The sequence below is a fragment of the Giraffa tippelskirchi genome, chromosome 8 (genome assembly GCF_054371585.1).
Source record: "Giraffa tippelskirchi isolate mGirTip1 chromosome 8, T2T-mGirTip1v1.2.pri, whole genome shotgun sequence".
NCBI classification, from domain to species: Eukaryota; Metazoa; Chordata; class Mammalia; order Artiodactyla; family Giraffidae; genus Giraffa; species Giraffa tippelskirchi.
Window position 1 is genome coordinate 130296506 of NC_137282.1, and position 24988 is coordinate 130321493.

Below are 24988 nucleotides of genomic sequence, written 5' to 3' on the forward strand. Positions count from 1 at the left end.
CCCTCCGCACCCCCGCAGCTGAAGGAGCAGCGGGAACGCGAGCGGTGGCAGCGGCAGCGGAAGGTGCACGCGGGCAGCGCGCTGGAGGAAGGCGGCGAGTTTGACGACCTGGTATCTGCCCTGCGCTCCGGAGAAGTTTTCGACAAGGACTTGTGCAAACTCAAACGCAGCCGCAAGCGATCAGGGAGCCAGGCCCTGGAAGCCACCCGGGAGCGGGCGATAAACAGGCTAAATTATTGACCTGAGGACTGGCCGGCAGCAGGAGACTGGGAGACAGGGATGCCCCCCCACCCCGAGGGGGCGAGTGGAGGAGGCGGCGAGAGTGATACTTACACGACTTGGTGCTGGGCTTAGAGCCCTGGGCTGGGTCTTGGGGGCCGGGCTGTGTGTGGCAGGACCCCGGTGTCTCCCCATCTGAAGGGGTTCCCCTCATCTCCCCTTCCCATTATTCTTCCTGCACCCCAGCCCTAGGGGTCACTCTCCTGAGGCTGACTTGGACATCCCTGGCCAGCCCCGGCTGAAGGGGCCCTGTTCCCCACCCTGCAGCATGTGCACCTGTGTGTTGGCACAGAGCTGTTCCTGATCTAGACTGGAGAGAGGTCCACAGACCGTGTCCAGATTTCCCATGCCGTGGGGAGTTAACAATGGGGTGGGGGCACCCAGGCCCCCATCTCTCAAGAGTAGGCTTAATGGAACATTGATCTGGGGTAAAGTATCCTATCGAATGGAAGAGGCATTAGAGATGCCAGCTATGTGTTCCAGAAAAAAAAATGCTGGGAGGATGCTGCAGGGACCAAGTCATCATGACAGGGTGGCAGTGCCCATTTCCTCTATCACAAGTCCACTGGCCCCTCTGGCATGTCTTAAGTTCTCCTTTCCCTCCTGCCATCTCCAGTCTACTAATCCAGAATTCCGAAACTCACCTTTGGGTTCCCGTGACTGTGGCTCACTATCAGGTATTTGATGGATCTGGTAAGGGCTCAAGAAAGACCCCATTCATCACCACACCTTGGATGCTAGCACAGGGATCCTGGAACAGAACTCTCCTTCCCCACCCCGACCTGGTATTCCCTGACCGCTTTCTTGGAGACAGTGACCTCACACGTCAGCTGGGGGTTCCAGAGGCCAGCGTTTGAATGGCTAGGTTCACCCTAGAGCTCCTGGGTCACCCACGTCACTGAGCCTGCACTTCTTTTAACATCTGCAGTGACCTCCTGCTCTGTTCAGCCTGCACGGGACCACTTTAAACTGCCTGTATCTGGCTGAGGCTGGCCCTGGGGCATCGGTTCCTGAGAGGGTCCCAAGGGCAAGAGCTACCCCTCTGCCACCTCTAAGGGGGTAAGAGGGCTCCCACCATCAGCAGCATTCAGACAGGGGGCACAGCAGAGCAAGGCAGGAGAAGCCGGGGAGTACACTGCCCAGTGGAGCCAATGGTGGAAAGCTGAGGGGGTCCCACTCACCCATCTCTGGTGCCTGCTTTGGTCCCCCTGACTTCCAGGGGGCCCATTCTGGTTCTCCTGCCCAGTCTCACCTTCATTCTGTCCATCTAGAACTGTCCTCGTGGGGCAGGATGACGACTGGTATCTATAGTTTTCTCTTGTAAAAGGACGGAGGGTAAGCCCAACTCCAGCAAGGTTCATAACTTTTAATACATTTCCCATCTCCTACAATTAACCCCTCATCCTCAGTGTTGGAGACCTGCCTGATTCTCCCCCCTACCCCTCCCATCAACAGGCTCCCTGCCCCTCCCTTTCTGATTCTCACCTCTGACCTCCTCCAGCTCAGGGTTGTTGCCAGTGGACAGACTGGTGGGCTGGGGCCCACTCTTCAGCTGCCTTTTCTGGGGGTGGAACCAGAGTAGCTGCGGGGTGGGGGAGAAACACAGGGTTGGTGAGCAGCCCAGCACGTGTGTTGGTTCGAGGGAAAGGGACTGGAGTAAGTGTGAGTGTGACAGGGACAGGTGTGAAAAGGCCACTGGAGTCCATGTGAGGGCCAGGGGAAGGCCTCCAGGAAGACTGGCCACAGAGCAACATGGTACCCACGAGCCCCCACTGTCAAGAAGCTGGCGCTGGGATGATGATAAGGTTGTGGTCGGGCCTCTTAAGGCCCTTCCCGAGACTGGCCAGGCCAGAGTCCGCCTCACCCATGTGGACAGGGAGGCCTCCCCTTCTATGCAGCAGGCCTGTCCAGATCCCAGCGTTCCCACCCACCATGGAAGACTAGATACGCACCAGGAAAAGAAGGGATAATGGAAGCGTTTGGCAAGACACGTTGGGAATCACAGAAAAAGCACAGTTTGGTTTAACTGTTTACAGAGGACACGTATATTATTCCAGGGCTCAGGCGTCTCACTTCTAAAGGTTTTGCCTTCTCTATTTATTATTTTCTAGATCTGGCCAGTGGCTCTGACACCAGATGCTGCTGTAGCCAGGTGGCCAACAGTGCCTTGGACCGTGGACCATCGTGGCCGACTCAGCAAGAAAGGCAGGTGTCTTAGAGATGGCCGAGTTGGTCCTCGATACACTACGTGTTTACGCCTGTTATATTTGTTCCTTGGTCATTCCCCCATACCCTTCCCGCCCCCCCAACCTGCCACCTATGGGTTAATTTCTCTTATTTTGTGTCCAGTGTAAAGTTCCAATTAACCTGATGCAACCTGTCCCTTTCTCAGCAGCAGCACCCACCGCCCACCCCCTCCTCTCAGAGATGGAAGTAGGGTGTGTTTAGGGTGGCAGGAGAAAACTCTCCAGGTGGATGGGGAAGGGTCTGATCTAGGCTTCACCCTCCCACTTTGCACCCACTAGGGTTGGGGGGGCGTGACCATCTCCCTCACCTCTTCCACCTCCACACCATGGCTGTTCTCACCAGCTCTTTCAGATGACAGATGAGGCTAATGTACAAAATCTGCAGCGTTCTTTTCGCCTGCACCTTTTTTTTTTTATAAGAATATATTGTAATACTAAAAAATATTAAATCCGTACCATCCTCACCTAGCCTGCCTTGAAACCTGTGCCTCCTTCCCAGGTGGGGATGTGAGGTGTGCTGGGGAGGGGGCAGAGCCTGTGGGGTGCTGGAACCAGATCCTACCAGCGCTGAGAGCACCGACTGTTACAGCCTCAGGGATTCCGCAAGCCGGTTCACATCGCACGGTACCTTGAAATCAGCCAAGGTGGGAGGACTTGGAAAAGAAAAAGCCAGTTTCCGTGGTCTAAGAGCTGCGTGGCTGTTAACGGTTTACCAGCAGACATGGGTGTAGGGCAGACGGAAGGCAGGTAGGGTGGGGTGAGAGGGTGGGTCACACTAAGACAAGAACCAGAGGAACCTACCCTACGTCAAGAGAACCCAGCAAGCGCGTCCGGTGTTTTGGGAGGATGTGAAAACCAGGCGCCTCTAACTGCACTCCCTGACCTCTATCGGCGACGGGAGGCGCTTCGGACGCCCCCAGCTGACGGTGCCATGGGAGACGCTGCATCTCCGTGCCTCCCACTCCATGCCTCCCTTCTCCCCCAGGGAAGGCGGGGGCATGCGGAGTACATGCCCCTTGACTTTTCCAGCATTTCTGCTGTGCCTCTTCCACCAGGGGGTGGGGCTTTGGGCCACAGGGGAGACCCAACATCACGGCTTGGTACCCTCAGCACAGACAGTCCTCATTCCCGCATCTCCAAAGCTGGCGTCGTGGCTTTATTTTGTGCGCTGTGAGGGTGAAGGCAAGCTCCACCACTCCTCCCTGCCTGGTGTGTCCCAGGGTGAAGGGGTACAGGAGGTGTGCTCGGTCAGGAGGCCTGGGGGCTGTGGCCCATAGGAGATACTGCTCAGGAGGAGGAGAGGCCAAGGAAAGAAGCTTCAGGACGGTACAACTGATAAGCTGAGAGCCTGTGTGTCTGATGGGACAGACTCAGGCAATGGGAGCGGGATAACCTGCTTTTTCGAGGGAGCACGGCGGAGAGGCTGGGGCTGCAGTTAAAGGGAAGTGATCCATTCCCAGGGTGAGCCGTGCGCCCTTCCTCAGAGTGGGTTCCTCTGCTTATGAGCCCTTGTTCCTCCTGGGAAAAGGAGGAGAAGAGAAAACCCACTCTAGAAGTGGAGGTCATGGGATCGACTGATTGTCTCAAAGAGTTCACAAATCACACTGATGATCTAGCAAGGCTAGATAACCTCCCAGGCACAACCTTAGGGCCCAGGAAGGCTGAAGGGCCTGCTGGTTTCCTCTTGGAAGACAGGAAACCCTGTAGGTCGGTGCAGGTCATCTAGCAGTGAAGGGGTGGGCTGGTTTCAGGTTCCTGTTGGCTGAAGGAAACTGGTGAAAGGAACTTGACCTCTTTCCCTTGGGTTGAAATCGCAACCCATTTCTTCTTGACCTTGCTGGCCTGGGGGTGGGGATGCGCAGGAGCTCTACGTTCGATGGAAGTCCCCTCGCTGACCGCCGGTCTTGCTAACGAGCTTGATCTCCGCCAACACGATGTCCCTGGTGACAGCCTTGCACATGTCGTACAGGGCGAGGGCGGCCACGGCAGCAGAGGTCAGGGCCTCCATCTCCACCCCGGTGGGGCCCCGGGCCCGGCAAGATGCCTGGATCACCGCAGCGTGGCGTGCGCGGTCTAGCTCCAGCTGCACCTGGACGTGGCTCAGGGCCACGTGGTGGCATAGAGGGATCAGCTGGCTGGTCAGCTTGGCCGCCTGGATGCCTGCCAGCTGGGCCACCGCCAGGGCATCTCCCTTCTTGAGCTGGTTCTCCTGGATGAGCTTGAAGGCCACAGGCCCCAGGAGGACCACGGCCGAGGCCACGGCCACCCGCTCTGTGTCTGGCTTCCTGCCCACATCCACCATAGCCATCTGTCCTTCCGTGTCCACGTGGGTCAGTTGGTCAGAGGCTGGCAGAGGTCCTGAGGAGGCGGCAGGAGCCTGGGGCTCTGTTGGGCTAAGGCACTTTGGGTTGGCGTCTGAGTCCAGGTGGGAACTGAAGTGTCTCTGAGGGAGGCTGGACCCCAGCCACCGCTGGGCAACAAGAGGGGCCTGGGGGGCCCCGCCTCCTTTCCATAAAGTCACCATATGGCTAGAGAAGCTCACTCTGTGTCTCAGAACATGAACACGGAGAGAGTTCCTGAAAGTGCTTGGAAGGGCTGGTGGGGAATCCTGGCGCATCAGAAATAACTCTAGAATGAAGACGGAAGAGGAGACTCAGTCCAAGAGGGTCTTTTGCACAACCACCTCCTTCCCCAACTCTCTCCCCACCCTACCCCGAGTTCCCCCGTTCATGTTAGGGAATGTGGAATGAAGGGCAAAGTGAGAGCACAGTGAGAAGACAGAAAACAGAAGATTCACAGAGAGGGGGTCCCCAGAATATAACTCTGCAGGCTTCCTCACCAGGAGGTACAGAGAGCAAGGGTCCCAGGGTCTCTACCTGTCCTGCAGTGGAGGGCGAGGGTGCTCCCCCCTGGCGCCACCATGCAAGGTCTGAAGACTGAAGCCTCGATCACATGACCACTCTGTCCCTTCATTTTCTTAAAACTATAGCCAGGCTTCAGCCTGAATTACCAATTAGTTACTCTCATCTTCAGATTTTCCAGGAAGGGCTAACAGTAATCATCTGCTTTGCAGACAGATTCTAAGGGAAATAATGAATCTATTTCAGTGACATCTCAAGCACATCAGAATTGCACACGAAGCAACAGGCTGATTCACATGGTCCCAGGGGCCTCGCGAACCTTGTAGGCTCTTGTTATTCAAAGGGTGGTCCAGGGACCAGCACCATCTGAGAACTGTTAGAGACACAGCCTAGACCTCTCAAATCCGAGTCTAAAATAACAAGATCACTAAGGGATTCATATGCATGTGAAAGTCTAAGAGGCCCTGTTCGGGACAACTCTCAGTTTTATAAAAAATGAGACCACTTTAGTTACTCTATATCCTGACAGTAACCTTACTCCTGTGAATCAATCAGGTCTCCCAACTCCCAGCCTTCCAACATGCTCTGGGTCCCCTAACTTGTCAGTGTCACAGATATAACCTCCCTCGGTGGGAGGGCGGGGTGGGGGTGTTATCCAGGCATCCTGCATGCTCTGCCATCAAGGCGTGACAGCCTGGGTCAAGGCCCAGTACGGGAGGAGGAGGGTGTGGAGGTGAGGGCAGAAGAGAGGTGACACAGCTTTCCTGTCGATGGCAAGCTGGTGAGGGAGGCTGGTGTGGTCCCTGGGCTGCCTCAGGGCACTGGCTGGCTCTGCTCCAAGCGCTGAAGAAAAGAACCCCTGCCCCTAGCTGTTGTCTCTGCTTTCTCTTGCTTAGGGCACGATTCAGGGGCCCAGATCTGCCTGCGGCCAAGGGGGCGAGCCCTCCCCTGCTCTAGCCTGGGCATGTGCCAGTGGGGTGACAGCATCCCTAAAGCTCCTTGTGGACTGGCCAGGTCCCCAGGGTTGGAGCCCACAGGAAGCTCAATAACAAGGTTTTCTGCTTGAAGCATCCTAGGCATAGGAGAGACGCCCTGGGCATATACATAAGTTCCCAGGAGTTCAGGAATTAGGTAGCTGCGATCCTGGCTGCATCCTCCATGGAAAGCTGAGCAATACGCTTGCTTAGCTGCCTAAGCACTGCCCAGCACAGAAACAACAACACGTGGACCAATGGCACTGATGGTCTAGACACACTCATGGCCTGGTCCACAGGGCAGAAGGGAAGGGACAGACAATGACTGCATCCGAGCTGGGAGATTCCAGAACCGAGGACAGGTCTCTGTCTTAACCAGAAGCTCCACTCTCTGCTGCTGCTAAGTCGCTTCAGTCGTGTCCGACTCTGTGCAACCCCATAGACGGCAGCCCACCAGGCTCCGCCATCCCTGGGATTCTCCAGGCAAGAATACTGGAGTGGGTTGCCATTTCCTTCTCCAGTGCATGAACAGGAAAAGTGAAAGTGAAGTCGCTCAGTCATGTCTGACTCTTAGCGACCCCATGGACTACAGCCTACCAGGCTCCTCCGTCCATGGGATTTTCCAGGCAAGAGTACTGGAGTGGGGTGCCATTGCCTTCTCCGCTCCACTCTCAGGGGACCACTAACGTAGCGATCAAAACTTAGAGTCACCCCACTCCCCAAGCCTGATCTCTTGTGAGACAGAATGATGACTTCTGTGGATGTGTAGTGAGGGGGAGCCGTGGAAGGGAAGAAAAGCAGCAGCAAAGGCTGGAAGGGGCAGGAAAAGATGAAGGATGAGAACCTCAGGATGAAGTGCAGGATCTGGGGGCGTTGCCTTATGGCAGGGGCCCTGCCCCAGGGGACCTCCAATGACAAGGGTGCGTGGTTACGTACTGATGGGTCACCCACCGATGAGGATCATGGGCCGGTTCTTCATCTGGGAGATATTGAACATGCCTGGAGTGAGGGAAGGGTGGGGAGAGGAGAGCAGGGATGGGGGGAGGGAGGGCAGGGAAGAGAGTTCACTACACGCACGATGGACCCAGTGGTGTGACAGCCACGAGGACACGCGCTCACCTACATGCACCCCAACAAAAACCCCACAGGACACTGCGAGGTCGCCCATGACAGAGCCCAGAACACAGTTTGGATGCCAGGATCCTGCCTTGGTAGAAGACAATGTGTGGGATGACAGAGAGGCAATGACACCCCTCTTCCCCCACACACCCAATGAAAACGGCCCCAGAGCCTCTGGGCTCCCCTGTCTTGCACGGGCTCTGCTGTGCCAAGAAGCATCACTGCGCCCCAAGTCAAGAGGTCCAACAGGAGTGATGGAGAGCACAGACCACACGGGGTGGGGTCCCCCGGGCTCCCGCCAGGCTGCCCCTCATCCTCCTGCCCCAAAACTACGGACCTCCCTCCTGCTGCCAACAGCCCCACTCGCCACCCTTCCCGGCCTCCCTGTAACCCTACCTGCATGCTGCCGCTTCTTCCTGCCCACTGCAGCCCCAATGACCCTCAGCAGCTCCTCCTCGGAGGCCCCTGCCCGGAGGTGATCCCGTAGAGACACCTCTGAGTTCCCAAAGAGGCAGACCTGGAGAGGGTCACATGGTGGGTGAGGCCAACACACCCTCTGCATCCTGAGCCCTGGCCCCCATCCTTAGAGGAGTACCCCCCACCCTGGGCGGAGCAGGAGGGCCTCCCATGGCTGGTCAGACTCGAAGCAAGATTTCCTGCAATGAGAGGCCGAAGGTGCTAGATGGAGTAGTCAGAGGGGCTGGAAGGGCACAAAGCAAAACCAGACAAGGCCTGTGTCTGATTTCCAGTCATGCTTCTTTCAGCGCGTAGAGTGTGCTTTAAAAAAATTAATTGCCAACAGAGACAGTGCATCAAAATCTAGATTCATACCTTCTCTTGAGACATTTCATGGAATGGGCTCTTTGCTGCCAGAAGAACAGATCCCAGAGAGAGGGAGCTGCGTCCCAAACAGTCTCCTGGAGGACCAGCACGCACAGACCATTTCCCCTCCATCCTCTCCCCGTCCCTTCGCTCCTGGACCCTGACCGCCTGCCCCGACTCTGTGGTCCCTGACTGGCAGATGATCAGCAGAGGGCTGGTGGAGATGGCATCCTGCGGTCAAATTTGCTTCAACGCTCCGCTGCTTCTGGGCTCACGGGGGATGGGGCAGTCCCACAAAGCGAGATACCTACTGCCTCCCACGAAGTCATATAAAGCCCCTACTAAGTGCCAGCTCTGTACATGGTGCTCTGGACACAGGCACCGAAGCATCTTTGACAAACTGAGATGGTCAGAGAGGATGTGAACGAGAGCTAAGCGGACGGCACAGCCACCTCCCAGTGCGGGCTGGTGCCCCTCCTCGCTCCCCAGCAGCCCCGAGGCTCCACTCTCTGCCCTTCTCTGCAGCCGGGGGGCCCCTCCAGCTGCCTTCTGCCCGGGGGGTTGGCTGATGGGAGGTTAGAAGGAGAGAGGAGGGAGAGGCCACGCACTTCAGCAGTGGAGCTTCCACCCACAGCCCCAGCCAGGCGGCCACTCTGCCAGGCTCCAGCCCTCCGAGGGCCCTAGGGACACCATGTCCTCCTGGGCCCCTTCCTCCCAGGGGTGGGACGGCAGTTTGCTGCAGCTCATCCAGTGCCTCGACACCCCTTAACAGGCCCCCTGAACCCTGCACTGTAAACAGCCTATTCTTCACATTCTGCTCAGAATCCTTGCTCCACTTCCTGGGGCCAGGGCAGGGGCAGGAGGCTGACTGACACAGTCATCATCTCTCATCTACAGCCCAGTCAGGCCTATGCCTCCAGCCCAGATAAGCCTTTGGTTTTGATTTTTTTTTTTTTTTGGCTGAACCACGCCACACAGTATGTAGGAGTTTACGGGGCTGTCTGCACTTCCCTTCCACCCCCAATCCGGTTCCCCAACCAGGATTGAACCCTCAACCCTGCAGTAAAAGCATGGAGTCCTAACCACTAGACCGCCAGGGAATCCAGCCCCTGGCTTTATGACAATCTGCTGCACAGCTCCGTTCTGATGTCCAACTTGATGGTCTAAACCAGTCCACCAGCACCCCCGCCCCCAACCCCAGGCAGGTCCCAGAGCCCATCAGACACCCGGGCGCCCCTCTCTCCACCGCCACCTGCATCTCCAAGTTCTTTCTCTCTTCCTTCCCACCTTCACCTTAACTCTTACATGTTTGGAACATCACTAAACAGCTATTTAACTGTCTATTTCCAAATTCAAGCTGGGAGTGATTCTTCCTAAAATATGAATGGGGCATCCGACCTCCACCTTGTACAAAAACTCTGCACAGCAGCCTACTGCCAACAGGACACACTCTATACCTTTGAAGGGGGCACTCATCTCCCCAGAGCTGACCGAAATCTGCCCTGGCCAAATTAGGGTGAACCTCAGATATGCCTCCTTCCCCGCACCTGGAGGGAGGCTTGTCGAGGCCTATCCGGCCGCTCATTTGACAAAGAATCACATGCTACCACCCTTAGCTCCTTGGTCTTGAAGGAACCTTTGTGCCCATAAGAAATGGGCCTGTCTGCGCCTCCCTTCCGCTTGCTATGCCCAGCGCTGAACGCACAGCACAGCACGTCTGATTAGATACGAGGAATGGATGTTGGTTTCAAGGACGAGCCCCTGGCCTGGTGGGAAGGGCAACTGGGGTGGGGGCTGGGGGCAAAAGGCACATTGATCCCTGCCCGGCCCCCTACCCTCCATAGCACTGAGTCCTGGAGGGAGGCTCCCGATCAAGCAGAAGCTACTTCAGGGACCCAAGCAACGACATAACCAGGGTGACAGTTCCATGGGAGCCTCAAGTTCACCTCCATCTGCTGCTCCCAAGACCCCCCTAAACCTGACACTATTTCACCATCACCCCGTGTACCCTGCGAGCCTCGTCTCCAATTGGGGGCGCGGCTGGGAAGACACATACAGAGCGCAGAGGGGTGCGGGTCCCGTGGGGGAGGAGACACTCACCTTGAGGTTCCCATCCGCTGTGATTCGCAGCCGGTTGCAGGTCCCGCAGAAATGCTCAGACATAGACGTGATGAAGCTGACTTGGCCTCGGAAACCAGGGATTTTAAAGGCCTGTGGGCGAGCGTGGAGGAGGAGATGGGGGTGGGCCAGCTCTACCTCCCTGACATCAGACCTGACACCATTCCCTGTCCGTGGGAGCCCTCAGACAACAGAAACCCTGAGCTCTCTGCCCGCACTTGGCCTGCCCAAGACAAAGGCTCCTAAAGTTTCAGGGGCCCGGGGGCAGCATGGCCAGGGATGGCCATGTGGAAGGGCCAGACGAGCACCCCTCCACCACTTACTCCGGTGTGCCCCACAAGTTCCTTAACCCTCACCCCATGTCAGGCCTTCCTCTCTGTCAGTGAAGCAGGGAGTCCGCTATGATGACCCTGAAACGCTTCCTGCTTAAAGAGCACTGTCCTGTATCACTGACTCCACCCCCAGAGTGACCCCTGCTAGCTCTCCCATCCGAGGGTCCTAGGGTGGTGGTATGACCCTCCTCCCAGCCCCAGCCCCACCATCCTGCCCCCAACCTTGGCTGTGCTGGATTCTTCCTCGGGCAGCTTCTCCAGCTCCGGCCACTGCTGCCGGAGGGTGTCCAGCATCTCCTTATAGCTGACCATCTTCTTAAAGTTCCACTTGTTGCCTGTGTTGGGGGTGGGAGCCACTGAGTTGCATGCTATGGGGGTGCCAGGGCTTCAAGTTCACCCTCCCGCAGCCCAGGAACCAGCTGTCTGCCTCTGAGCCAGGAGGGCATGAGACTCAGCCTGAAATGGGGGGATGGAACCACACCTACGCCCTCCATGAGAAGCCTCCGATCCTCACCACGGGCCTGGTGCCTGCCAGACCCCTCCCCAACATCCCTGGAGAAATTTCTACACACACAGGGGGCTCGGAGGTCAGCAGCATCCACAGGGTCAGCCAGAGCTTGTCTGCCCACTCAGCCCTTCCCGGGGTCTTCGGCAGTCCCCTCGCTGTGTTCTCAGCGAGGCCCTGGTCAGGCTCTGCGGACAGGCCTGGCCTCCTCTACCCCACCCACCCTGCCCTGCAGCACTGACCGTCAAAGGGCATGTACTCGATGAAGCGCACGTCCAGGGGGAGGCCCTCGGTCAAGGCCACGAAGTCCAGGAGTTCGTCCTCGTTCAGGCCTCGCATCACCACGCAGTTCACCTGGTCGGGGGACGAGAGAACCATGAGGGTTAGCCCTGCGGTGTTCTTTCTCCGGGGTGGAGGGCTGGTTCTGGCACCGGCCTAGGCTCTCCACCCAGGGTCCCGTTCCTGGCAGCTCTCCCCCAGTTCTCCATGGGGTAGAAGATCCCAGAGGGGGTCACTGGTTTTCTCCCCTCTCTTGTGGGGAGCAGGGGCAAGGCTGGAGGGAGTGGGCCAAAGGTAGCGGGGGCTACCCTGCAGCTGCTCTGGCCAGGGATGGAGGCTGTCTTGGAGGAGCCAGGAAGTCCTCACCTTCACGGGACTGTAGCCCAGCTCGATGGCCTTGTGGATGCCCTCCATGACCTTGTGGAAGCCTGTGGGGAGGGAGAGAAGCAAGGGTCAAGGCACCGCCTCCCTCTTCCCCCGACCTCACACCCACAGTGAAGTGCCAAAGCCACCAGAGCCTCAGAGACCACAGCGTCCAGGGACCAGAGGGTAAATATTTCAGGCTCTGTAGGCCAAGAAGCAAAATTGAGGGTATTATGTAGACATGTATCATAAAGGCTTCATTAACTAAATTCAGAATATGATAATAATTGAGTATAACTTATAACACAGCTCTTTAAATAGAATGGAAGAGTGAAGTTCTTTTTGCAGGGACAATATTTCGCTTAATTGGGATTCATAGCGAATGTTCCTTATCATTAAATTCATGGCAAACGGTATCAGCAAAATCCATTCCTGGCTCACGGGCTGTAAAAAGCCAGGCACGGGGGCTGGACGTGGCTGGTGGGCTGTAGTGTGGGGACCCTGATCTAGGTGAACCCACTGATGGTCAAGAGGAAGAAGCCGAGGTCCAAAGAGACAGGCAGTGCCCATCAGGGCTAGGGGGGAGGGGCTCGCATCCGTCCTTCAGAATGCAGGTTCCCCAACTCCCTCACTGCACTTCCTCCTCCCCAAGTGCATCCACTCACCCACTCTTCACGTTCTCCTCAAGCACCCAGAACGCCCAGACACTGGGCCAGGCCGGCTGGTGAGCACGTCCTGTGCATGCGGGTCCCACCGATCTCTGTGGTTAGTGCAGTGACTGTGGTCCCAGGCTGCCTTCTCCTCCTGCCCTAGCTCACTCATGCACCCAAACATCTAGGGGCCTACAGACCCTCCCCTGCCCCCAGCTGGCCTCCATGGCTTCCCCGTAGCATTTCTGGAGTGAGACGGCAGTGCTCAGTCGCTCGTGTCCAACTCTTTAGCGACCCCATGGACTGTAGCCCACCAGGCTGCCCTGTCCATGGGATTCTCCGGGCAAGAATACTGGAGTGAGTTGCCATGCCCTCCCCAAGACGGCAGGGAGAGACGGCAAAGGAAAGACTGGGCAGCATTTACACCATATGCTGTTACAAAGTTCTCTCTTCTGTAAAGCACTCTCCCTCCAAAAGGAGGCAGGGGACACAGAGGTGCGAATGGGAGGGCAGATCTGACATTAGGATCTACTGTCTCTAATCTTCCTTCCAGGAAAGAAGTCAAGGAGGCAGGCAGGGGGTGTGGGGAGGTGTGTGTTTGCGGGTGGGCATTAGGGGTAGGTGGGTGTGAATAAAGCTCCCAATTACACCTTCCACCTCCCCGCCTCAGAGCCCCTGCAGGTTCAACTGATGCTCCACGTCAGAGTAAGCTCCCTTGATTCGAACACCCCATTCCTCAAGGCCCAGCAGGAATGCCTCCTCCTTGAAGCCCTCCCAGTATGCCCCTGCCATAAGAGACAGTCCTAGAGACAGAGTTCTCTCGTCCCCTCTGCAGGCCTGAACTGATACCACACAACCAGCAAAGGTGGTCCCCTGGCATCACACTCTCAGCCCTTCGTAGTCTATGAGGCAGAGTAGCATCCTGTGTCTGTCCCTCCACTGAGCGCCCAGAGCGGCCCTTCGCAGGAAGCAAGGACTGTCCCAGGCTTCCTCAGCACACTGCTGGGTATAAACAGGAAGTCACATGCTAGTGGGAGAGGAGGTGGGGCTGAGAGCTCCAGGCTGTTTCCAGAGAAAGGGAAGGAAAGCCGGATCTCCCCAGCCATCTCTCTGATCCTTGGGAGCAGTCTCGGTAGTATACCGCTCCCCTCCCCGACCCAAATCAAAGGGCGTCTGACCCTCTACAGAACCTCCCACCCAACCCAGGGCTCATGGACAGCAGGTGCCAGTCCAGTGAGACCCAGGGCTCGGCCCCTCCCTGATGGAGCCTGGCAGGAGGTGGCTGTGGGTGTGCTGGCTGCAGGGGGTGAAGGAAGAGGTTTGTTACATCAGGAGGGGCCCAGCAAGCACCCCTGGGTGCTAGGGGATCCCCCCCATCCCTGGCCCTCTAGGACGGCAGCTTCCACCCCTACGCTGCCCCACACTTCCTCAGACCCCACTACAGGGTAAACAACTTGTCCCAGCGTGCCAGGGACTGTTTTGGTTTTAAAACGGAATGTCCTGTGTTCTGGGAACACTCTCTATCCTGGGCAGGGAAGGGGGAGGCAGGTCACCACGGTTCATTAGCATCTGATCCCAAAATGTTCTCAAGGGTGTGGCCACAGAGGAAAGGGACATGCAGCAAGAGTGAGGAGGGAGGAATAAACATCTAGGCTTAGCGAGAGCCCAGACACGGAGAGGGAGAGAGCAGGCCCCTCGCACTCGCCGCGGCTCCCCTGCTACAAGGGCCTGGGAGGGTCACCCTCCGTGAACCGCATCTGATCACCTTTCCTGCGGACGATGAACTCAAACTTGGCTGGTACCAGCGTGTCCAGGCTGATGTTGATGGCGCTGAGACCAGCTTTCTGAAGCTGAGGCAGCAGCCGGGCTAGGTTGATGCCGTTGGTGGTGATGCCAATGGTCCTCAGCCCTTCCAGCCGGTGCAGCTGGGCTGGAGAGAGAACAGGGAGGGGTATCAGCCTGCTGGTTCTTGGTGAGGCTGGGAGAAGGGCTGAGAGGAAAAACTCTGTAAGATGGATAGAAAACAGGCTCTCCGCGAACTACTCCTAACTAGGTTTAGCTGAATAAAAAACATAAGGATAAAAACAACGATCTAAAAAAAGAACCAAAAGTGCTCACTTTGCTAGAGTGCAGATGGGATCGGATGGATTAAGGAGACCAGAGCACAGAGAAGGTTCTGTACAAAGTGGGAGGAAACTAGCCTGTACCAAGCTTAGCAGTCACCTAGACAAGGAGCAGGAGCGGGGGCCCTGGGCATGGCAGGGAGGCTGCCTTCTAGGGAATTGTATATGGATGAATTGAGTGTGCTGGTCACCCTCCCATACCCCCAAGCAGGGGGAAGGCAGCAACTTTTACCCGAAGGCTACATACAGCACTTTAGGCAGCTGAAGGGGGTGGGAGCAACCCTGAGTAGCTGCAGACAGTCATTAGACACCGAAAACTGACACGCGGATGACAGACACTGAAGGCCACGCAGATAAATGGAAAGATATTCTCTGCTCTTGGATTAAAGAATGGATATTGTTAAAATGTGCCATCCTAACCCAAAGCAATCTCCAGATTCAATGCAATCTCTATCAAAATGCCAATGGCATTTTTCACAGAGAGCAAACAATCTTAAAATACATATGGTACCACAGAAGACTCTCAATAGTCAAAGCAATTTTGAGAAAGGAGAACAAGGCTTGAAGCATCACACTCCCTGATTTCAAACTATATTACAAAGCTGTAGCAATCAAACTGGTATAATATTGGCATAAAAAAAGACCCGTGTGGGATTCCCTTGGTGGTCCAGTGGCTAAGACTCCACACTCCCAATGAAGGGGACCTGGGTTCAATCCCGGGTCGGGCAACTAGATCCTACATACCGCAACTAAAGATCCCGCATGCTGCAACTGAGACCCAGAGCAGCCAAATAAATAAATAAAGCTACACAGATCAATGGAACAGAACAGAGTCCGGAGATAAAGCTGTGCATGTGCAGTCAACTAATTTACAACAAAGAAGCCAGAAATACATAATGAAGAAAGGACAGGGAAAACTACACAGCCAAGTGCAGAGGAATGAAACTGGACCACTCTATTATACACAAAAATCAAAATGAACTCAAAATGGATTAAATCTTGATGCAAAACCATAGGACTCCTATGAGGAAACAGGCAGTGAGTCAAAGGGGCTTACTTTGACACTGATCTTGGTGATGATTTTTTTGGATTAGACACCAAAAGCAAAGGCAACAGAAACAAAAATAAGTAAGTGGGACTACATCAAAGGAACATGCCTGCACACAGCAAAGGAAATGGTGGACTTAAGTCCGCCTACTGAACAGCAGAGGATATCTGCAAATGATACATATGATGAAGGGTTAACATCCAAAATATACAAAGAACTCATACACCTCAACATCAAAAAAAGAAAAAACAAAAACAACCACCTGATTAAAAAATGGGCAGAGGATCTGAATAGACATTTTTCCAAAGAAGATCTACAGATGGCCAACAGATATATGAAAAGGTGCTCAACATTAATACTCATCAAGGAAACACAAATTAAAGTCACAATGATATCACTTCACATTTGTTAGAATGGCTGTGATCAAGAAGACAAGAAATAACAAGTGTTGGCAAGAATGTGGGGAAAAGGGCACCCCAATGCATTGCTGGTAGGAATGTAAATTGGTGCAGTCCCTATGGAAATACGCACAGAGTCTTTAAAAATTTAAAAATAGAACTACCTAGGATCAGGAATTTTACTTCTGGGTATTTATCCAAACAAAGTGAAAACATTAACTTGAAAAGATATATGCACCCTATGTTCACTGTAGCATTATTTGTAATAACCCAGACTTGTCCATTAATGGATAAATGGATAATTAAAATGTGGTATACACACACACACACACTGGAATAGCATTCAGCCATAAAACAAGAAATCTGGCCATTTGCAACAACATGGATGGACCCTGAGAGCATCATGTTAAATGAAAATAAGTCAGACGGAGAAGACAAATACCACATAATCTCACTTAAACATGGAATCTAAATAAAACCAAAAAACTAAAAAAAAAAAACAATAATCATGGATGTGAACAATACTCATCAACAAATATGTATTGATCAATGAGCAATACATAATAAAGGGAAATAGGAAAACATCCAGATGGTCAAAAACAGAAAACTGGTAAATTATGCTTTGTCTAAATGATAGAATATCAAGCAACTAAAAATGACTGTACCAAAATATGTGAGGATGTTGGGAAATACACAAAGTCCAGAGGGTAGGTTAAAAACAGTGGTTAAAAATTAGAGAGAGAAGAAAAAAAGACAGGCAGGTCGCCAAACCAAAATGTTGACAGCAGTTTCAGTTGGGCAGCAGGATATTATTTTTGCTTATCTGAAATAAACACATACTACTTTTGCAATAAGAAAATGAAAGTGTAAAAATAAAAGTTGTTGTTTTAAAAACAAAGAGAAGAGCTTTACTCTGGGGACTCTGCCAATGTGAAAAAATTAATAGTAGTTCTTGGCTCCCTTCAACAAATCAACCCTGAAGAAACACAGAAATCTAGAAACTTAAAAAAAAAAAACAACCTTCAGAAACTCACAGGATGATGGACAGTCCCTTTTGAGCTGGTTTGCGGAAGTGGGTGTGGAGCTGAAGGGGAAAGGCGAATGAAAGCAGTTAAGAGGAAGCCAGCGGGGGTTGGGGATGGGTGGGTAAGCTTTCTCCCTGCCCTTATCCACTGATGCCTCAGCATGATAACTGCTTGTCCCCTTACTGAAGAATCTGGTGATAGGAGCACCAGAGAACTAGCTCAGGAATTCACTAGAGGTCAGGTGGGTGGGGGTCAGGTGGGTGGTGGTGGGGGGGGTGAAGCTGTCAATGTCCTGCTAGGAGTTGAAGACCACATTGGGGGACCGTCTGGCCCCAGGCATCCATTCCTCCACTTCCCTCCTCCAAAGCCCACTGAGGGTCATTGCTTCCTTCCAACCTGCTTCTCCCTGAGGGCAGAAGGCCTGCTGGACCACCATATTACATCACTCCAGGATTACATCACTCCGGGAGGTGCCGTTCTCATCACACTCTAGGTGGACAGCATCTCCTGGAGTTGCATAATACACAACCTGCAGTCTGGCGTTAGCATCCTTAGTTAGGAAGGGCCTCAGGGCCTCAGTTAGGGCCAGCGTCAGTGCATTAGTTAAGAGCCATAGTCAGGACATTAGTTAGGGAAAGCCTCAGAGCCTTAGTTAGGGACAGTATTTGGGCCTCTGTTGGAGAAAACTTGAGGGCCCTAGGAAGAGACAGGTTTTTAGTTAGGGACAGCATCAGGGGCTTAGTTAGCGACAAGATTAGGGGGATAGTGAGGGGCATTTAAGGCCATTAGGGACATTGTCAGGCAGGTTGTTGGGGCAAGCATCAAGGCTATAGTTATGACCAGTGACAGGAAGTGAGTTAGGACAGCATCAGTGTCTTTAGAAAAGAGTCAGGCCACTATGATAGGCAGTGTCAGTGATCTGAGTAGAGATAATATCAAGACCTTACTTAGTGAGAACGCCATAGACTTATTTTGGGTTAGGGTTTAGGGTTAGGCTGGTCCCTGGTGGGGAAGATTACAAACATGAGTGAAAAACTGTGATATTCTGGCATCTTGAGCTTTCTGGGCCTATCAAAGACTATGATCTGGCCTTGAACCTTTTCCTGTTAAGTAGTGTCATACAGAATAGCTCATATCCTCAGGGTAGTATATTTACTGGCTAAACTAAGGAGATCCTTGAGAAGTATATCTAGTGCCTCCTCAACCAAAAACAAAAAAACCCCAACCTTCCATTCATATCAATAGAAAAAAAAATGATCAAACAGACCAAGACTGTAAGAGAAATATAAATACAACAAAACAAATAACAGAGGATATTAACAAAATGAAACAAAATTTTTCATGGTAAAAGGGAACGATGGAAAGCAGTAGCTAAAAACATTATTGTGAAATAAATAACACAAGAAGATAAATGGTAACATCCACACAGAAGGAGAAATTGATGAGCTGGAAGGTAAGACTAAAGGACTCTTCTAGAAAAAAGACGAAGCGAATAAGACACCAAAATATAATTTAAGAACAGTGGAGGATCTAAGTAGATGGGTCAACATCCAAATAGAGGTCCCAGAAAAAAAAAAAATTAAACTTGGGAGAAGGAAGGAAAAGAATAATGGAAAAAAATTTCCCTATATCAGGAAAATTTCACTGAATGCCAACAGGACAGATGATGGAAAGCTTATCCTAGATATATTATAGTAAAATTTAAGGAAATTAGACAACAAATGCAACACTCGATCCAGAGAAAAAGAGCATATCACCAACAGCAAAAAACAGACTGACATAAGATTTCTCCCAATAGCCAGACTGATTAAGGAGACAATGCAGTGACATTCTTAACATAATGAAGGAACGAACCTTGAACACAAAATTGTATATGCATTCAAATAATATTATAAACTTACTACTTTAATATTATAAAACTGTGGTGTTGGAGAAAACTCTTGAGAGTCCCTTGGTCTACAAGGAGATCCAACCAGTCCATCCTAAAGCAAATCTGTCCTGAACATTCGTTGGAAGGACTGATGTTGAAGCTGAAACTCCAATACTTTGGGCCACCTGATGTGAAGAGCTGACTCATTGGAAAAGATCCTGATGCTGGGAAAGACTGAAGGCAGGAGGAGAAGGGGACAACAGAGGATGAGATAGTTGGATGGCATCACCAACTCAATGGACATGAGTTTGAGTAAACTCTGGGAGTTGGTGATGGACAGGGAGGCCTGGTGTGCTGCAGTCCATGGGATCACAAAGAGTTAGACACGACTGAGCGACTGGACTGAATTACTTTAAAACATTATAAAAACTACCTGGCACATCAGATTTAATTAGATTCACCATCAATATTGGAGTCACCATTAGAAACCAACAGAACAAAAATATTCATATAAGAAGAGAAACAAATCCAAGAGATACTGCAAGAAATGTGCATTTACACATGATCAAATATCTTGGTAAAGTTATCTTAAAAAGACAGAGAGGGTGCTTACAAGAGATACAGAGGGACAGACTATTCGTAATAACCTGAAAGTAAAATTCTAGAAAACATCAACAATAACAGTGGGGAAGGCTGGGGAAAAAATCAAAGGCCTAAGGGTGTGCTAAAGCTTTTGCCTTGTTTGGAAGAAAAGCGGGGGGGGGGGGGGGGGGGGCGCGGGGGGGCGGTGTCATTTATTTAAAAGCCAAAAAGGAGGAAAAAACACAAAAAAGTACAACAGATTTTTAAAAACTGTTGAAATGAGTCCAACTATCTCAATAATTACAACAAAGGCAGCTAGAATAAACTTGCCAGTTAAAAGTCAAAGCTTGTCAAATTTGATCAAAGTGACAGCTATGTGCTATTGTAAGAGACATACCGAAGGAATAAGAACACATAGCGGTTAAAAATGAATAGAGGAAAACAGATAAAATAATCTTATGAAAGCTAAAAGCAAGCTGATATAGCTTTAGTAAAATCAAATACATAAACCTTAAGACCAAAAATATCATTATGGAGAGAGATCTACTACTTAGTGATAAAAGATCCAATTTATGAAGAAGACATAACAATTCTAACCATATATGAACCTAATAAAATCACCTCAACTATAGATAAAATAAAAAGCAATAGGACCTCTGGGAGAAACCAACAAATCAACCCACTTATTTATTATTGGCAGGCCAAGCAGATGGAAAGTCAGCAGAGACTGACAACCAAAGGTTTAGGCAAGAAAATTAACCAGCTGGGTCTAATAAACAAATATAGATTCCTTCATGCAATAATTAAAGGATAAGCTGCTCAAGAATAAAAAAAATTTATAAAAATTGCCAATATACTAGGTCATAGAGCAATGCTCAATAAATTTGAAAGGATAAGTTTCATACAGATAAGATTCTCTGGCCATATAATTAAATTACACTTTAATAAAACTATGAATTAAAGTCTTCATCTCTTGTATCTCCTGCATTAACAGGCAGGTTTTTTTTGGTTTTTTTTTTTTACCACTAGCACCAACTGGGAAGCTGACTTCCCTACAAACAGTGCTGAACTTCCTCAGAAACTTAAAAACAGAATTACCATATGACCCACCAATTCCACTTCTGGGTATACACCCAAAAGAATTCAAAGTAGAGTCTCAAAGAGATATCTGTACATCCATGATCACAGCAGCATTATTCACAATAGCTAAAACATGGAAGCAACCCAAGTTGATCAATGAATGAATTACCAAAATGTAGCACGTTCATCCAATGGAATATTATTTAGCCTTAAAAAGAAAGGAAATTCTTCAATATGCTACAACACGAGTGAATCTTGAGGACCTGTGCTAAATGAAATAAGCCAATCACACACACAAAAAAACCCAAATACTACAGGATTTCACTTCTTTGACTTTCTTATTCAGTTGCCCAGTCGTGTCTGACTGTGACCCCATGGACTGCAGCACGCCAGGCCTCCCTGTTCCCCACCATCTCCCAAAGTTTACCCAAGTTCATGCCCATTGCATTGGTGATGCCATCCAGCCATCTCATTCTCTGACACCCTCCTTCTCCTTCTCCCCTCAATCTTTCCCAGCATCAGGGACTTTCCCAATGAGTTGTCTGTTTGCATCAGATGACAAAAATACTGGAGCTTCAGGTTCAGCATCAGTCCTTCCAGTGAATATTCAGGGTTGATCTCCTTTAAGACTGACTGCTTTGATTTCCCTGCTGTCCAAGGGACTTTCAGGCATCTTCTGCAGCCCCACAGTTTGAGGCATCAATTCTTTGGCGTTCTGCATTCTTTATGGTCCAGCTCTCACAACCGTACATAACCACTGGGAAGACCACAGCCTTGACTATATATGGACCTTTGTCAGCAGAGTAATGTCTCTGCTTTTCAACACACTGTCTAGGTTTGTCATAGCTTTCCTGCTATGGGTCTTAGAGCAGCCCAAACCATAAAGATAGAAAATATAATGCCAGGGGCTGAGGAAGAGAATGGGGAGTCACTGTTTAATAGGAGCAGAATTTCAGATGTACAAGAGAATAGGAGTAGATGGCGGTGATGACTACATAATAATGTGAATATACTTACTACCACTGAGCTGTACATTTAAGATGGTAAATTTTGTTATGTGTATTTAAACACAACAAAAAAAAAAGGAGGGCATCCCAACAGAATTTTCCAGGGAATATGGTGATCGGATTCTAAAATTCTCATGGACAAAGCTAGGTATAGCTAGCTAAAGCACTGTTGAAGAGTAAAAGGGACTTCCCTTATCAGATAACAGACTTATAAAGCTACAGAGATTGAGACTGTGTGATACTGGCATACAGATAGACAAACTAAATAGAATAAAACAAACCCAAAACAGACCAATGCACACATAGCTGATTTATGGAGGAAGTAGGAATGATGCAATAGATGGAACTAGAAAAAGTGACTATTCACATGGAAAAGAATGAAACTGGATTCCCCGAAGTTACCCACAGGTTAAGGACTTAAATGCAAAAACAAAACTTCAAATATTTTAGTAAAACCATAAGTATTATTCTGACCTTGAGTGACGTGTTTCATTCAGTACAAAAAGCACTAACCATAAAAGAACTAATAAATTCAAGAACTACTACTGATCAAAAAAAATTGTTACCCAAAGTATGGCTTGTTTTCTCAAACTGGGAGAAGATATTTGCAACATATATCAAGAACTTGGACCATACCAATATGAAAAACCAAACAGAAAAATGGGCAGATGACATGATCTGGTATGACACAGGAAAATAAATAAATAAATATATAGCTAATAAACATGTGACGAGATGCCTGATCTCATTCTAAAGAGGGAAGTACAAAGCAAGACCACAATAAAATGGCATTATATACACAGTCCACTGGAAAAAATCCAGAATGATAACACTGAATGTTGGGAAGGATCCAAAAGTTACTTAGGTACTGCTAGGGAGAGTGTAAAGTTGTACAACCACTGTAAGACAATGCCGGATTGTTTGCCAAGGTTAAACATTCACATATTCCATACCCTGGCAATTCTATTCCTGGAGAAGCTATATACCAAGATGCATGAATGGGAATACAAGTGTTTGAAGCAGCACTGTTTATAACATCAAGAAACTGGAAACAACCCAAATGTTCACTAACAGGAGGTGTGGTATATTCACATAATGGAACAGGAGATCAAAGAGAAAAAGCAATTGAAGTGAAAAGGAATGAACCGCAACTCAGGGTGACGTCTGTGAATGTCAGCTGTGTCATAAGAGTAATTCCTGAAAGACTGCACACAGCAAGATACTTAAAAATTCAGGCACACTATCTCACTCGTAAAAAGTAAAGGAATGATAAATATGGCATTTAAGTGTTTTCTTAGGAAGGAGAAATACAAGGTAGTCAAGTCCACAGAGGTGGTTAAAGGTTTTTGCCAGGGTTCTGATTCTTCACACATACACACAAAAAAAGTTGATGAGGTAGCGGGTTTCCTTAGGAATTCATAGCATTATCAAAACATGTAAATACATTTGTATGAATAAAGTGAGAAAGGCCATGCATGGATCAATAATGAGATTATTTAACGAACCCAGGATTAGGATTTACTCTAAAATTCGATGTAAACTAGAGTCCATCAAAAATAAAATTAAAAAACTTCACCCCGTTTCAAAAATCTTTAATGCCTCTCCATTGCATCAGGCCTCTTATTATGGGCTCTAAGCTTTGAGACCTGGATGCTCCACATTTCATTTCTTCAACATAATGGAAGAACAGAACGGAAGATAGAAGAACAAAACAAAAAAGGGAAAGCCTGCAGGACTGAGCGATTTTCCAACTAAGACATCATCTGACAGAGACAAGTCAGTCTTGAAGTCAGAAGCCAAAGTAAGTGCCCTGCAAACATGGCCAACACTATCACAGGACTTGTGTGTTTACAGGCATACCTTGGGGATACTGTGGGGTTGATTCCAGGCCACTGTACTAAGGCAAGTATCACAGTAAAGCAAGACACACAGATTTTCCTGGTTTTCCAGTGCATGTAGTTATGTTGGACTTCCCTGGTGGTCCAGTGATTAAGAATCCATCTGCCAATGCTGGGGACATGGGTTCTATCCCTGGTCTGGAAAGATCCCACATGCCACGGAGCAACTAAGCCTGTGCACCACAACTACTGAGTCCAAGCACCTACAGTCCGGGCTCTGCAATGAGAGAAGCCACTGCAATGAGAAACCCATGCACTGTGACCAAGAGTAGCCCCCATGGGCCACAACTAGAGAAAGCCTGTTCGGAGCAACGAAGATCCAGCATGGTCAAAAAAAGAAAAAATTATGTTTATACTATCCTGTAGTCTGTTAAGTGTATAATAGCATTAATCTAAGCAAATGTACATATTTCAATTAAAAAATACTTTATTGCTAAAAATTACTACTATTAAGCCTTCAGGGAGTTGCAGTAGTAACATCTAAAAACAACCAATCACATTGGATTTCCGTCAGTCCAGTGGCTAAGACTTCGAGCTCCCAAGGCAGGGGGTCCAGGTTCGATCCCTGGTCAGGGAACTAAGATCTCACATGTTGTAACAAAGATTGAAGATCCCGAATGCCTCAGCTAAGACCTGGTACAGCCAAATAAATAAATTAAAAAAAAAATAACTGATCACAGATCATCATAACAAAGGTAATAACAAAAAAGAGTTGGAAATATTGTGAGAATAAAATGTGACACAGTGACCGAATGCTGCTGGAAAAATGTCACTAATAGACTTGCTCAATACAGGGTTGCCACAAACCTTCCATTTGTAGAAAAACGCAGTATCTGTGAAGTACAGTAAAGCGAAGCATCATCAAGTAAGGTGTGCCTACTTGATGCTTCCTTTTTTTGAAAATCGCAAACCGTCACCATCCAACATGGCAGCTGCTAACCACACGTGGCCATTTGAATCAGTGAAACTGTACTAAAGTTACAAATTCAGTTTCTCGGTCACAGTAGCAGCATCTGAAGCCCAAGGCTGCCTACTGAATCAGACAACACACAGAACGTTTTCATCATCCCGGGAAGTCCTATGCGCCAGCACTGCCCTAAACCCATGACAAGGAGGGAGGACCTTGTTCATACACAAGCCAGGAGGAGCAGTGCAGGATCAGCTCAGGATTGTTGGAGGGGCTCCCAAGCTGAGCTGTCTTCTCAGGGGGAGTTCTGCAGCACCAGTCCCAGGGCTGACAGCCTCAAGCAGGGACCCAGAGAGACCAAGACGGCTGACTTAGAGAAACCCTCAACCCCTTCACTCTGCCCTCTGGATGGGGTCCCTAAAAACTCTCATCTGGAGGGTGGGGGACAAATGCTTGTGAACATCTCAGCTCTGTCTGCTGCCCCCTCCCCTCCCCTCCCCCT

At 50.2% G+C, this 24988-nt stretch overlaps 2 protein-coding genes across 18 annotated transcripts in view; one reads left to right on the forward strand and one right to left on the reverse strand.

Annotated features, from left to right (window-relative positions):
• The window catches only part of DAAM2 (dishevelled associated activator of morphogenesis 2), a 127245-nt gene extending 124252 nt beyond the window's left edge, over positions 1–2993 (forward strand). For 6 of the 8 annotated variants that reach the window (XM_081523239.1, XM_081523241.1, XM_081523244.1 and 3 more), the window contains one exon: positions 19–2993. In XM_081523239.1, coding sequence (XP_081379365.1) covers positions 19–240 — 222 coding nt within the window. In that variant the 3' untranslated portion in view covers positions 241–2993. The remainder of the gene's footprint in view (positions 1–18) is intronic. The other 2 variants (XM_081523238.1, XM_081523237.1) reach the window with 1 other exon arrangement.
• A 667-nt stretch (positions 2994–3660) lies between these two features.
• MOCS1 (molybdenum cofactor synthesis 1) overlaps positions 3661–24988 on the reverse strand; it is a 386238-nt gene continuing 364910 nt past the window's right edge. For 5 of the 10 annotated variants that reach the window (XM_081523253.1, XM_081523252.1, XM_081523254.1 and 2 more), the window contains 8 exons: positions 14314–14478; positions 11902–11963; positions 11499–11610; positions 10974–11086; positions 10402–10512; positions 7876–7996; positions 7297–7359; positions 3661–5153 (listed from right to left, as the gene is read on the reverse strand). In XM_081523253.1, coding sequence (XP_081379379.1) covers positions 7304–7359; positions 7876–7996; positions 10402–10512; positions 10974–11086; positions 11499–11610; positions 11902–11963; positions 14314–14478 — 740 coding nt within the window. In that variant the 3' untranslated portion in view covers positions 3661–5153; positions 7297–7303. The remainder of the gene's footprint in view (positions 5154–7296; positions 7360–7875; positions 7997–10401; positions 10513–10973; positions 11087–11498; positions 11611–11901; positions 11964–14313; positions 14479–24988) is intronic. The other 5 variants (XM_081523247.1, XM_081523245.1, XM_081523246.1 and 2 more) reach the window with 2 other exon arrangements.